The sequence below is a fragment of the Callithrix jacchus genome, chromosome 5, assembly GCF_049354715.1.
Source record: "Callithrix jacchus isolate 240 chromosome 5, calJac240_pri, whole genome shotgun sequence".
NCBI classification, from domain to species: domain Eukaryota; kingdom Metazoa; phylum Chordata; class Mammalia; order Primates; family Cebidae; genus Callithrix; species Callithrix jacchus.
The window spans coordinates 4,059,427-4,073,567 of record NC_133506.1 but is presented as its reverse complement, the minus strand read 5'-3'; the positions used below and the strand labels follow the sequence as shown (position 1 = coordinate 4,073,567).

General features: G+C 46.6%; 1 protein-coding gene across 2 annotated transcripts in view; it reads left to right on the top strand.

The window, feature by feature from the left end:
• MMP24 (matrix metallopeptidase 24) overlaps nucleotides 1-14,141 on the top strand; it is a 51,322-nt gene that overhangs the window by 18,805 nt on the left and 18,376 nt on the right. For both annotated transcript variants that reach the window (XM_035298011.3, XM_035298012.3), the window contains exons 2-4: nucleotides 2,024-2,172; nucleotides 7,860-7,976; nucleotides 10,189-10,493. In XM_035298011.3, the coding sequence (XP_035153902.3) occupies nucleotides 2,024-2,172; nucleotides 7,860-7,976; nucleotides 10,189-10,493 (571 nt within the window). The remainder of the gene's footprint in view (nucleotides 1-2,023; nucleotides 2,173-7,859; nucleotides 7,977-10,188; nucleotides 10,494-14,141) is intronic.

The following is a 14,141-nucleotide window of genomic DNA, read 5'->3' as shown; positions in this document are numbered from 1 at the left end:
AATGGAGTTTCTCTCTTGTTGCCCAAGCTGGAGTGTAATGGCATGATCTTTGCTCACCGCCACCTCCGCCTCCTGCGATCAAGTGATTCTCCTGCCTCAACCTCCCAAGTAGCTGAGATTATAGGTGTCTACCACCATGCTGGGCTAATTTTTTTGTGTTTTAGTAGAGACGGGGTTTCACCATGTTGGTCAGGCTGGTCTCAAACACCTGACCTCAAGTGATCCACCTACCTTGGCCTCCCAAAGTGCTGAGATTACAGGTGTGAGCTGCCACGCCCAGCTGGGAACAATCTTTGCTTGCTATCCTTCAGAGTCATTGCTTGTTTGAGCTCCTTCACCCAAGCTTCTTTCAGATTATCTTGCCCTTTTAATGATTTTCTCCTCTTTAAAAAAATTACTCCATGCATAAAACGTAGAAAACAGGAAAGCACAAAAAACAAGTGCCCCATGATACTATAACCAAAGGGTACTCAGTCAATTCTTTTTTTATTAAAAAAAAAAAGTTTTGACATTATTTCAGACTTTAGAAACATTTCCAAGAATAGGACAATTTCTTTAAATATTTATTTACTTATTTTAGAGATGAGGTCTCACTCTGTCGCCCAAGCTGGAATATAGTGGCATGATCACAGCTCACTGCAGCCTCTTACTCCTGGGCTCATGCAATCCTCCCACCTCAGCCTCCCAAGTAGCTAGGACCATGGGTGCACACCAGCATGCACAAATAATGTTTAACTTTTTTGTAGAGATGGGATCTTGATATGTTGCCCAGGCTGGTCTCGAACTCCTGGCTTCAAGCCATGCTCTCACCTCAGCCTCTCAAAGTACTGGGACTACAGGCCTGAGCCACCACACCCAGCCAACAAAGAATTCTTGAATGCCCCTCACCCAAATTCCCCAAATGTTAACATCAAACTATACTTACTTTCTCTCTCTCTTCTATCTGTCTCTCTCTCTCTCAGAGACAGGTATGTATATTTCTTTTCTTTTTTTTTTTTTTTTAAGACAGAGCCTTGCTCTGTCGCCAAGGCTGGATGGCACTGGTGCGATCTCGGCTCACTGCAGTTTCTGTCTTCTGGGTTCAAGCAATTCTCCTGCCTCAGCCTCCCAAGTAGCTGGAATTGCAGGCATGTGCCACCACACCCAACTAATTTTTGTATTTTTAGTAGAGACTGAGTTTCATCACGTTGGCCAAGCTGGTTTCGAACTCCTGACTTCAGGTGATCCTCCTGCCTCTGCCTCCCAAAGTGCTGAGATTTTAGGCTTGAACCACTGCACCTGGCCATATACGTATATTTCTGAACCCATTTCAGAATAATTTGCTAGCCAATCGTCACCTGGGCAGATGAAAAAAGAAAAAAGAATAAGTTGCAGATATTGTGCACTCTTATGTCAGCCTCAATACTTCAGTGTGTAGTTCCTAAAACTCAGGAATTCTCCCACATAAACATTAATTTTTATATGTGCCTTTCTATATTTTTTCTATGCACACATTTATTTATATTTAAATAAGATCATGCATTGTTTTATTTATATTTCTTTATAGTGGCTTGCTTTTCACAGCAAGTTAGCAATAAATATTGTATATAATCTCCTGCCAATAAATATCTACAACATGATTCGTTGTCAGGCTTTGACAGTAGACACAATGGGTTTCTGGGTGGTACAACCTTTTCAAAATACCACTCTGCATCACAGAATTAACTGAGCTGTGCTTTTTTGTGTCTAGTCCAATATCAGTGGAAAGCACTGAATAAATGAGTAAAGAGGCAGGGCAGGGGAAAACTCTGAATTCAAATTTAGTCTTTATTCTGTTGCCAGTAGAAAACCAATGAAAGGTTTCTAGCAGGAGAGTAAGCCAACAAAAGCTGCTTTCTGGATGGAGTGAAGGAAGACGAGCTCAGAGCATGAGTCCATAGGTCACTGGGGTAAAGCGATCCCTGGTTTCAAGGGCACAGCTCTGCCCAAGTAGAGCAGAGCCTTTCCCAGCATAATGCATCCTTTTCTCTCACGTGTCTTTCAGAACTGGTTAAAGTCATATGGCTATCTGCTTCCCTATGACTCACGGGCATCTGCGTTGCACTCAGGGAAGGCCTTGCAGTCAGCAGTCTCCACTATGCAGCAGTTTTACGGGATCCCAGTCACCGGTGTGTTGGATCAGACAACGATCGAGTAAGATTTGCGTAGGACATTGTGCCTTTGAACTTCCTGGACTTACATTTGGGTTCACATTTATGATGGCCTGTGTCCACCCCATGCCCATCCTCCTTTATCTTTCATTCCTGCAGGGCCATCCTGGGAGAGAAAACCCCAAAGTACCCTTCCCGATGTGAGTGAGAAGGATGGGATGGGAGTCCAGCCCTCCCATTAACTTGCCCTGTGACCTTGGAGACAAGTTGCTTAACCCTTCTGGGCCTCCGTTTTCTTATCAGGACAATGAGGGGTTGGGTTATAGATGGGCTCTTTGGGTCATGCTCTGGAGCTCCCTGCAATGCACACATCTCACATGATACAGAAAACTCTTCAATGATAGTGAATTGGCTCCACTTTTTCCATTTCCCAAACATTTGCTGAGTGCCTACATGTGCCTGTTATCTGGCCCTCCAGAGGCTCAGCATTTAGTGACAAATACAGTCATCTAACCACACCAGTCTAGAGCTCAGAAGGAAACACCGAGTTTTGGGGAGACACTTAGGAGGTAGTAACACTTAGGAGGTAGAAAAAGTCATGAGGATAGTCACAATCACTCAAGGAGAATATAAAGATTCATGGGCAGGGTGCTGGGGACGGAACCCCACAAAGCCAGCCAAAAAGGGGCAGCTGGAGAGGAGGAGGCCTGATATGATGATGTGAAGCAATGTTATGAGGTCACACGGTGTGCGGTGTCAGTGGGGCCAGCTGCTGCAGAGCTGTCCAACAGGAGCGTGGCTGAAAGTCGTCAGCAGGGTTCAGTGACAAAAAGGTTGTTGCTAACCTCAGCAGAATGGCGGAGATGAAGTCAGACTGAAGTGGGGAGAAGCAGAGGTGAAGAATAACAGTGTCAAGCAGAGGGAAAACATTCAAGAACCTTGACAGGGAGGTAGGAATAAATGGGTTGCAGCTAGAGAGGATGAAGTTTTGCTTTTTTGGTTAAGATGGGAGAGAGTTGAACAGGCTTAAAGTTGCTTAAGAAAGCTAGGAGAGCTGTTTAAGAAGAGCCATTGACATCACTAAAGCATGGAAAAGAGCAGGAGGGAGTTTCCTAAGGAGATGGGAAGGGAGGGGAGCCTGAGGCAGGTGGAAGGAGCTAGCAGGGCTGGGTGAGGATGCAGGGGAGTTGGTGGGGGAAGGAACAGGAAATGCACCAGTTGTGGATCAAGGATCAGTTTGAGGTAAGTCAGTCCTGAACAGAATCATCTCTCTGGGTCTCAGTGTGTTCATTTGCAAAGGGGAGCGTTGGATTATGGCTCTAAATTTTAGATACCACTTTTTTTGTTTTTGTTTTTTATGAGATGGAGGCTCACTCTGTCTCCCAGGCTGTAGGTCAGTGGCGTGATCTCATGATCAGAGGCGACCTTTGTTTCCAGGGTTCAAGCAATTTTCCTGCCTCAGCCTTCCAAGTGGCTGGGGTTACAGGCACACACCACTATGCCTGGTGAATGTTTTTGTATTTTTAATAGAAATGGGCTTTCACCATGTTGGCCAGGCTGGTCTCCCAACTCCTGACCTCAGGTGATCCGCCCACGTTGGCCTCCCAGAGTGCTAGGATTACAGGCGGAAGCCACCACGCCCAGCCTAGATTCCATTATTTTAAGCATCTAAGCTTTTAAAACTTGGTGAGTCTGGTTTTTAGGATCCTAAAATTCTGTGTGAACATTTCCCATTCCTAGGATTCTCTGATGATAAGAGTGTGAACTTCTTGTGATGCTGTGAATACCGTGGACTCCTTGGCCCTGTGGCCTGCAGAGTGGGCTGGTTAAAGGCCAGCTGCCTTTCCAAGGGGAGGTTATTTTGAGGGCTTTGCGCAGGCATCATGGCAGTGCTGCGGCACCACCTGGCCTCGGGTTTTACTCTGTTCCAAAAAGCCCCAGGCCTGTTGGATGGTGCTCAGAGAGTGGCAGGTGGACAGTGAAAGGAGAAGGCAGAAGGAACGATCGAGGGAAAAGGATGGCCTTTCCTGCTTGCAGTTGTGCCCACACCGCCTTGTATGAAGGTGGGGGAGTTGTGTTCTGAAAGCACGGGAAGGAGGAAGCAAATCACACTTATTAATCCAAGACCTGAGTTGGGGAGCGTTCGGGGTAGAATTTAGAGACCTGAGTTGCAGCTCCAGCTCTGTGACCTTGGGCAATGGCTGCTTTTCCTCCCCTAGGTGCCTTCCGGCTGTAACTTAGCCAGAGGTGGTTCTCGGTTTTCTTTCCAGGGACTGTTAATGAAAGGAAGTTAGATTAGCCATTTAAAGTACTGTGTTGTTGGCCGGATGTGGTGGCTCACATCTGTAATCCCAGCACTTTGGGAGGCCAAGGTGGGGGAATCACGATGTCAGGAGTTCGAGACCAGCCTGCCCAACATGGTGAAATCCCATCTCTACTAAAGATACAAAAATTAGCCGGGCGTGGTGGCACACGCCTGTAATTCCAGCTACTTGGGAGGCTGAGGCAGGAGAATCACTTAAGCCTGGAAGGTGGAGGTTGTGGTGAGCTGAGATCGTGCCACCGCACTCCAGCCTGGGCAACAGAGTGAGACTCCATCTCAAAAAAATAAATACATAAAAAATAAAGTACTATGTTGGAGAGTCTACCCTCGGTAATGTCACACATCTATTCATTCACTCTTTCATTTGTTCAACAGTATGTAGTTCCTCTAGCTCAGCCTTATGTAAGCACTGACAGAAAAAAAGAAAAGCTCCAGGCTTTGTTAAATTGCATTAATTAATAGTTCATATTTTCATTCAACTAAGTTCAAGTCCTGCCTTGTTGATTTCTATGTTTTGCAAGGTACTGGATTTATCTGTGGATCTTTTCCCTCATCTGGCTACCTCACAGTGTTGTTTTGAGAATCAAACTTTTTTCCTTTTTTTGACACAAGGCTCGCCCAGGCTGGAGTGTAGTGGTGCGATCTTGGCTCACCATAGCCTCCACTTTCCAAGCCCAGGTGATCCTCCCACCTCAGCCTCCCTAGTAACTGAGACTACAGGAATATGCCACCATGCCTGGCTAATTTTTTGCATTTTTTAATAGAGATAGGGTTTTGCCATGTTACCCAGACTGGACACGATCTCCTAGGCTCAAGCAATCTGCCTGCCTCAGCTTCCCAAAGTGCTAGGATTATAGGCGAGAGCCACTACACCTGGCCAAGAATCAAATGTTTTAAAAGAATGTGCTGGGCACAGTGGCTCATGCCTGTAATCTCAGCATTTCGGGGAGGCGAAGGCGGGTGGATCACCTGAGGTTCAGTGTTCAAGACCAGCCTGGCCAACATGGTGAAACCCTGTCTCCACTAAAAATACAAAAATTAGCTGGGCATGGTGGTCCTGCGTGCCTGTAATGCCACCTACTACTCAGGAGGCTGAGGCAGGAGAATTGTTTGAACTGGGGAGGCAGAGGTTGCAGTGAGCCAAAATCACACCACTACACTCCAGCCTGGGCAACAGAGCAAGACTCTTTCTTGGACAAAAAAAAAAGAAAAGAAAGGAAATCCCTGAAACTGGGTAATTTATAAAGAAAAGAAGTTTAATTGGCTCAGGGTTCCACAGGCTTTACAGGAAGCATGGCTGGGGATGCCTCAGGACACTTTCAATCATAGCAGAAGGCAAAGGGGAAGCAAGCACATCTTCACATGGCAGGAGGAAGAGTAAGAAGGGCAAAGTGCTACACACTGTTGACCAACCAGGTCTGATGAGAACTCACTATCACAAGAACAGCAAGGGAGAAGTCCGCCCCCATGGACCAATCACCTCCCACCAGGCCCCGCCTCCAACACTGGGGATTACAATTTGACAGAAGATTGGGGCAGGGACACAAATCAAAACTACATCACCTGCTATAAAGCAGATATCAGGATTTACATAATTTCAGGCACTGGGCTACCTTCTGGGGACATAATGATGAACAGGACATAGTTTCTGTCCTCAATTTACCATTTATTAGAGGAAACAGACCAATAGATTTTAAATCACAACATAATATGTAAGTGCTGCAGAGAATTATGTTCCACATCCCACAGTTGTTTAGCCACTTCTTTTTTTCTCTGAGACCGTTTCACTTTTGTTGCCCAGACTGGAGTGCAATGGCATGATCTTGGCTCACTGCAACCTCCGCCTTTAAGGTTCAAGCAATTCTCCTGCCTCAGCCTTCCAAGTAGCTGGGATTACAGGCATCCACCACCACACCCAGCTCATTTTTTGTATTTTTAGTAGAGACGGGGTTTCACTATGTTGGCCAGGCTGGTCTCGAATTCCTGACCTCAGGTGATCCACCTGCCTCAGCCTCCCAGAGTGCTGGGATTATAGGCATGAGCACTGCACCCAGCCTGTTTAGCCACTTCTTGAACAAGTCTAGTGAAAGAGAATTTGCTGTCTTCCATGCTATGCCATTTCTACTGTTGGATAGTTCTGATTCATTCATTCCATCAGTTAGTCGACAATAATTATTGATCCCCTTCTATGTCAGGTACTGTGCCAGCCCTGGGGATACCAGCAAAGTTCCTGTCCTTATGGAGCTTAGAATTTGGGGAAAGAGACAAAGAATAAATAAGAAAGCAAATGCATAATCTAAGTTCACGAGTGATAAATCCTGTGAAGAAACATTGAGCAGGATAAGCAGATAGCAGTGGACTGGGGACAGGAAAACTATTTTAGATAGAGGGGATGAGGAAGTCCTCTCTGAAGGGGTAATATTTGAGCAGAGACTTTAATGAAGTAAGGAAACAAACCACATGCAAAAGAAGAGTGTTGCAAGTAGAGGGAACAGCAATGCAAAGACCCTGGCATGGGAATAGGCTTAGCATGTTCAAGGAACAGCAAGAAGGTTGCCATGACTGGAGCAAAAAATATAAGGGGAAAAGGGTAACGACGTCCTTGGACAGGTATGCAGGGGCTGGATCACATGGAGCTTTGTGGGCCAGGATGACGGAGTCTCACTCTGTTGCCCAGGCTGGAGTACAGTGACTCAATCTCAGCTCACTGCAACCTCCACCTCTCAGGTTCAAGCAATTCTCCTGCCTCAGCCTCCTGAGTAGCTGGGATTACAGATGTGAGCCAGTGCCGCTGGCTAACTTTTTTTGTATTTTTAGTAGAGATGGGGTTTCACCATGTTGGCCAAGCTGGTCTTGAACTCCTGACCTCAGGTGATCCACCCACCTCAGCCTCCCGAAGTGCTGGGATTATAGGCGTGAGCCACCGTGCCCAGCTAAAGAGTCTGAATTTCATTCTGAGTGCTCCGGAAGTCATTGGAGGCATGCTGTGCTCTGACTGCATTTACAGAGCATTTTCACATGTAGTTCCTCCTTGAAGACTCACCACCACCTAAGAACAAGAACTATAGTTCTCATGTTGCAGATGAGGAAACTGAGGCTCACAGTGGTTCCGTCACTTTCCTGGGGGGGTCCTATGACTAGCAGTGGAGCTGAAACTTATCAAGCCCATGTATTCTGATTCTCAGTCTTTATGCAGCTGTGTTTCCTCATATGATTGTGAGCGTATGAATTAATGAATAAATCACTCAATCATGTTCCTGTTGGGGTCCATCTGAGCCACGGTCTCAGAATGTAGGTTGAGGATGCACATTGCTTTCCAGACTGGAGCTGGGGAATATGCAATCCCTTCCTAGAGTGTTCAGTGACCACAGTGCATATGGATGTGTGTGTGTCCTCTCTCTGCCCAGGTGGATGAAGAAACCCCGATGTGGCGTCCCTGATCATCCCCACTTAAGCCGTAGGCGGAGAAACAAGCGCTATGCCCTGACTGGACAGAAGTGGAGGCAAAAACACATCACCTACAGGTGCTTGGACTCCCTCTCTTCCTCCCTGGCTTTGGTGCCACCCTCACTCTGTTTTCTCCTCGTCTGAGTTTCAAAGGCTCACAATGTAGGTAGGCCTGGGGATGAGGCTCACAACATACACCAAGGGCCAGGCATGTGGGCACCAGTACCAGGTGCTGAGAGCCTGTGACTTTCTCCTCCTTGTGCTTCCACAGGATGCTGTGACTCCAACCTCAGGTTTATTTGGTGCTCTGGGGGCTCTCAGTTGTGTTCTGTTTAGATACCTGTGGTTTTTAAGTTACAGAAAGTGGGGTACGAACAGTTTAGTAACTTTCAGCTGTGATAAAGAACCATGGCTTACAATGAGCTGTGATCACGCCACTGCACCGCAGCCTGGGTGACAGAGTGAGACTCTGACTCCAAAACAAAACACACAAAACCATGGCTTAATTCATTCTCCTTGTGACTGCCTACCAAACCCCATTCCTTCTGATCTGGATCCTCCCACCCTAAAATCCACCTGATGGACTTCACCTGAGATTCCCAACACAGAGTTCCAGTTGTGTCTTAAGGAGTATAAGAACTGGGACCTGAATTGTAATCATGTCATCCTTGATTGGAGGAACCAAGGGCAGAGCAGGATTCTTCTCCAAGTCAGACCAGTGGCCCAAGAGCAGAGATGATGCAGCCCATCACAGCAGACTCAGGCACCAGAGTGGGGCTGGGGCAAGGGCCAGGCACTGGGAAGGCTCAGGCGGGTGCTGGCTGGCACTTCTCAAGGCTCTCCTGTCATCTCAGGTGGATCCCTTGGATGTAGAGGCAGGACCTAAGACACAGATCCTTAGAGTTGAACTAAGGGCTCTCCTGCTGACAAGCGCTCCCTACAGAAAGGGATATTTTTTTGCAGAAATCTGATGAGAGAAGGGAACTTAAGAATCTGGGTTAGAAGCTGAATAGACTCTTGGGCCTCTTGAAGGGGGAGAGTGGACCAAGAGAAAGAAGCACTGGGTTCTAACCCAACACTGACCTTACCTTCTATCACTCAGCCTCTCTGGGCCTTGGTTTCCTTATGCATGGAGTCGGTAGAATAATCCATGCCCCGATATGAACACAGTAACCCTAAATAGCCAAATCTGTAATGGATTAAATCAGATACCAGCCAGCTTCTAGGGAGACAAGCAGTTGTTGGTGCCAAAGTTTTTTTTGTTTGTTTGTTTTTTGAAACAGAGTCTCACTCTTGTCCCCCAGGCTGGTGTGCAGTAGCGCGATCTTGGCTCACTGCAAACTCTACCACCCAGGTTCAAGTGATTCTTCTGCCTCAGCCTCCTGAGTATCTAGGATTACGGTACCTGCCACCATACCTGGCTAATTTTTGTACTTATAGTAGAGATGGGATTTCGCCATGTTGGCCCGGCTGGTCTCAAACTCCTGACCTTAGGTGATATGCCAGCCTCAGCCTCCCAAAGTGTTGGGGGATTACAGGCACGAGTCACCATCCTCAGCCAGTGCCAAAGATTTTTTTAAAGAGACTTTTCACTTAAACTCCTCTCCATTATGTGAATATTTTTTATAATTTTTATAAATGAACATATTTTGTATGAGAAAAAAACTTAAAATTCAGAAAATTCTGTCTACCAATTTATTTCTTTTTCTTTTCTTTTTTTTTTGAGACAGAGTCTCACTCTGTTACCTAGGCTGGAGTGCAATGGTGCAATCTTGGCTCACTGCAACCTCCACCTCCCAAGTTCAAGCAGTTATCCTGTTTTAGCCTCCAGAGTAGCTGAGATTATAGGTACACACCACCATGCATGGCTAATTTATGTACTTTTAGTAGAGACAGGGTTTCACCACGTTGGCTAGGCTGGTCTCCAACTCCTGACCTCAAGTGATCTGTTAGCCTTGGCCTCCCAAAGTGCTGGGATTACAGGCATGAGCCACTGCACCTGGCCCTAATTTGCTTTTCTTAACAAACTGGAGTGGAATCCTTTATTCAACACAAGCTTTGCTGGAGATCAAATGGAAAACACTGAATGAAGCAAAGCCATCTGACTGAGGCAGGGTGGGGATTCAGAGCTCTGCCTACTCAGCCTCTTCTTCAACCCCTGGGGCAGCTCAGCAGAATTCTAGGGTTCAAAATCAGATCACTGAGCCACATTGTCTCAGATTACCCATTTTAGCTCTGCTAGTCTCTGACTTTCTGATCTTGCCTAATGATCCTCCCCTCTCTCACCAGCATTCACAACTATACCCCAAAAGTGGGTGAGCTGGACACGCGGAAAGCTATTCGCCAGGCTTTCGATGTGTGGCAGAAGGTGACCCCACTGACCTTTGAAGAGGTGCCATACCATGAGGTCAAAAGCGACCGGAAGGAGGCAGACATCATGATATTTTTTGCTTCTGGTTTCCATGGCGACAGCTCCCCATTTGATGGAGAAGGGGGATTCCTGGCCCATGCCTACTTCCCTGGCCCTGGGATTGGAGGAGACACCCACTTTGACTCCGATGAGCCATGGACTCTAGGAAATGCCAACCATGACGGTAAGGCCATGAGGGGACAGGGGTCAGTTTTGGCTGCTCAGTTGTTGGGAAAGAACTTGGAGGACACCTTAGATGAGCTTCCTGCTTTCTGGAGCCTCTTGTCCAAGAACTAAGACCATAAGAGGGTGGGAACTGTGATTTATGATAATATTCAACATTCGATCCACCAGGGCCAGGGCCATGGAGATGAGTCAGATCACTTAGAAGATAGTTCAGTTGGCAGGAGGAAAGTAAGTTTAGGCCATGAGTAAGAAGAGACAGTAATGGACCAGAGGCTGAAGGAAAAAGTTAAAAGGGGCCAAGCACAGTGGCTCACACCTGTAACCCCAGCACTTTGGGAGGTTGAGGCTGGCAGATCACCTGAGGTCAGGAGTTTAGACCAGCCTGACCAACACGATGAAACCCTGTCTCTATTAAAAATACAAAAATTAGCTGCGTCTAGTGGCAGGTGCCTGTAATCCCAGCAACTAAGGAGGCTGAGGCATGAGAATCGCTTGAACCCAGGAGGCGGAGGTTGCAGTGAGCTGAGATCACACCATTGCACTCCAGCCCAGGTGACAAGAGTGAAATTCCATCTCAAAAAAAAAAAAAAGTGTTTAAAAGGCGTTAAAGCTGAAAGTGGGGTCTGAAAGTAGTAGGCTCTGGCCTGAATGATGAGGGCTCCAAAAGCCATCTTATGAACAACACGACTGGCTCTCTCCTTTGTCAACCTCGCAGCTGAGTAGTAGCCCCTGCAATTATTCTGGCATCCTTGGATAATTTGCCCTGCACCACTAAGGTTCAATGAACATCTATGGAGGCAGAGTCAACACCGTGCAGCAATAGTAATGATACCTTGCAGGGTGCCAAAGAGTTCCTCGTCAGTATTACTCACAAGGCACCTGCTTAGTACGTAGGCAAGTGTACATTATTATACCCATTTTTAAGATGAAGAGTTGGGGCTCAAATGGCATATCTGAAAGGTGGCAGCGCAGGCATCAACCCCAGGTTCAATTGTTGGCTGTCGTGATACGCTCAGTCTCCTCGTCTGCAAAGTGAGGGGCTGGATTAGGTGATTGCTAAGGCTCTTCCAACTCTAATGAACATGATACAAAGTCTTACAAAGAGGAGGGGGAGCTGATGTTTTAAAAAATGATACAATTTAGTCAGGCGTGGTGGCATGTGCCTGTAATCCCAGCTACTTGGGAGGCTAAAGCAGGAGAATCACTTGAACCTGGGAGGTGGAGGTTGTGGTAAGCTGAGATGATGCCACTGCACTCTAGCCTGGGTGACAGATTGAAACTCCATCTAAAAAAAAAGGCATTCATCTCCATCCTCTGGCTGTCCAGTGTCAGTCTAGCAGGGGAGGTAGGTGTGCACATAAGTAACCCTGCCACAGACAGACTCTACCCAAGGCTGTACCAAGAAAGAGGTACCAAGAAAACACAGTAGGAGTTTGGAGGAAAGAGGGACAGAGGAGTCTGGCTTTTGGATTATAATAGATGACAATTAGTGGGTATGCTAGTGTTCTAAGGCCCGTGCCAAGTGCTTGCCACACATTATGTGTGGCAACTATATCTATTAAATATATTGTAATATATAATTACATTTATACATTAATATACGTAGAATTATATATAAAAATGTAAAATTATTATAAGTAAATATTGTTATGTTCATTTTACAGATAGGTAAACTGAGATATAGAGAGACATCAAATAACCTACCTAAGGTCCCATAGTTGGTGAATGGTGAAATAAGGCTTTGAACCTGGGGACTGTGGCCCCGGAGCCCATGCTCTTTGCCATCATGCTGAGCTTCCATGGATTTCAAACTGTAGGGCACGCCAGAATCACCTAGAAACCATTTTTTAAAATGCAGGTTCCAGGCCAGACATAGTGGCTCATGCCAGCACTTTGGGAGGCCAAGGCAGGCGAGTCACCTGAGGTCAGAGCCTGGCCAACAAGGTGAAACCTTCTCTCTACTAAAAATACAAAACTTAGCTGGGCGTGGTGGTGTGCCCCTGCAATCCCAGCTACTCAGGAGGCTAAGAAGGAGGATCACTCGAACCCAGAAGGCAGAGGTTGCACCGAGCAGAGATCGCTCACTGCACTCCAGCCTGGGCAACAGAGTGAGACTCCATCTCAAAAAAAGAATGCGAATTCCAGGACCCTAATCTTGTCATTCTGACTCTCTGGATCCAGGATAGGGCCCGGGAATCTGCAATTGGTCTAATACATTCCCAAGGGGCTTCTGATGCAGGTGTTCCAACACCATGAGAAATGCCATCTTAATACCTAGAATTTTCCTGCCTGGCCTGATCATAAGAACTAGCGGGGGTTCTTGCTATAAATGTGGATTCCCAGGCTCTTCCCACAGAGATCCTGACTTAAGCTGAAGTTCCACACTTGGGAAACACTGGGCATCCTTTTTTCCTGCCCAGCAGCTGCTCCAGGCTGAGAGCAAATTCTCAAAGCTTGTGTCCTCAGAGGCCATGCTTGGTGTCCCGTTGGGGATCACCCCATTGAGAACACTTCATATCATTGAAGGGTTATCCGTCAAAGGTTAGACCTTTGGCAAAGGTGGTTTAGCCACGGCTCAGCGTAGGCAAAGTCATGAACCCGTTAAATTGTTCTTGGTCCTCTTCGTTCTGCAGATTTTTGTCCTCTTTCCTATCGAACTCCATTTCCTTTGCCCTGGTATCTCTCCCGTGTGTCCTGCATGTATTTCCTGGCTCTCTGAGTACTTATTCTTTATCTCATTCTTATTTTTGGATCGGTGTCAATGAATGGCTGTCTGTGCTAACTGATAAGATATGAGAAGAAGAGAACTAACATTTTTGAGGCCTTGCTACGTGCCAGGCACTGTTAGCAGATAAGGTTTTAGTTCTATTCCTGATAGAGACAAATGAATGTTCAAAGGGTTGTTCAGAGGAGGCACCGGGAAGACACTCCCACTCCTCTGCCCTCACCTTCTGCCCAGCACTGGGGCTGTGCACTTCCCACACCTGCTCCTCGTTTTTGCAGAACTTGCTGGACCCAGCCCCCAAATCCCAAGAGCTGGTGGTATGTGTGGGAAGGACCTGGGACCTGTGGACAGGCACGATCCCAGCACCTCTCCTGTCTGTCCCATCCCAGCTTTCATGAGAGACTGCCAATCCTGATAGAAATTGCAAGATGGCTAATGTCTTCTTTGGACAAGAATCAGGACTCTGCTCTGTTCTGGAAAGCCAAGCATGACCTGTCCAGACGCAGCTCAGGATCACAGCAATCAACCCTGGGCTGGTGAACTGGGCTGGGCTGGTGCAGTGAAGGCAGGTTTTGGGCAAGAGGAAAGGAACCAAAATTTATCGAGTATCCATATATTATCTTGTTTAATTTCCACACAGAGTCAGCAAGGGAGTGGCGTTTCCTGGGAACTTTTTGAACTTACTAGATTACTTCTTTTTTCTAAACTCTCATCATGGAAAATTTCAAACTCGCAAAAGCAGGAAGAATGATTCTATGATCTCCCAGGTATCCATCACCTGCCTCAGCAATTATCAACACTGTGGCATTCCTATTTTATCCACCTCTTTTTGGCTGATGTATTTTAAAGAAAATCTCAGGCATAATATCATTTCACATTTAAATACTTTAGTATATTTCTCTAACAGATAAAGGCTAATTT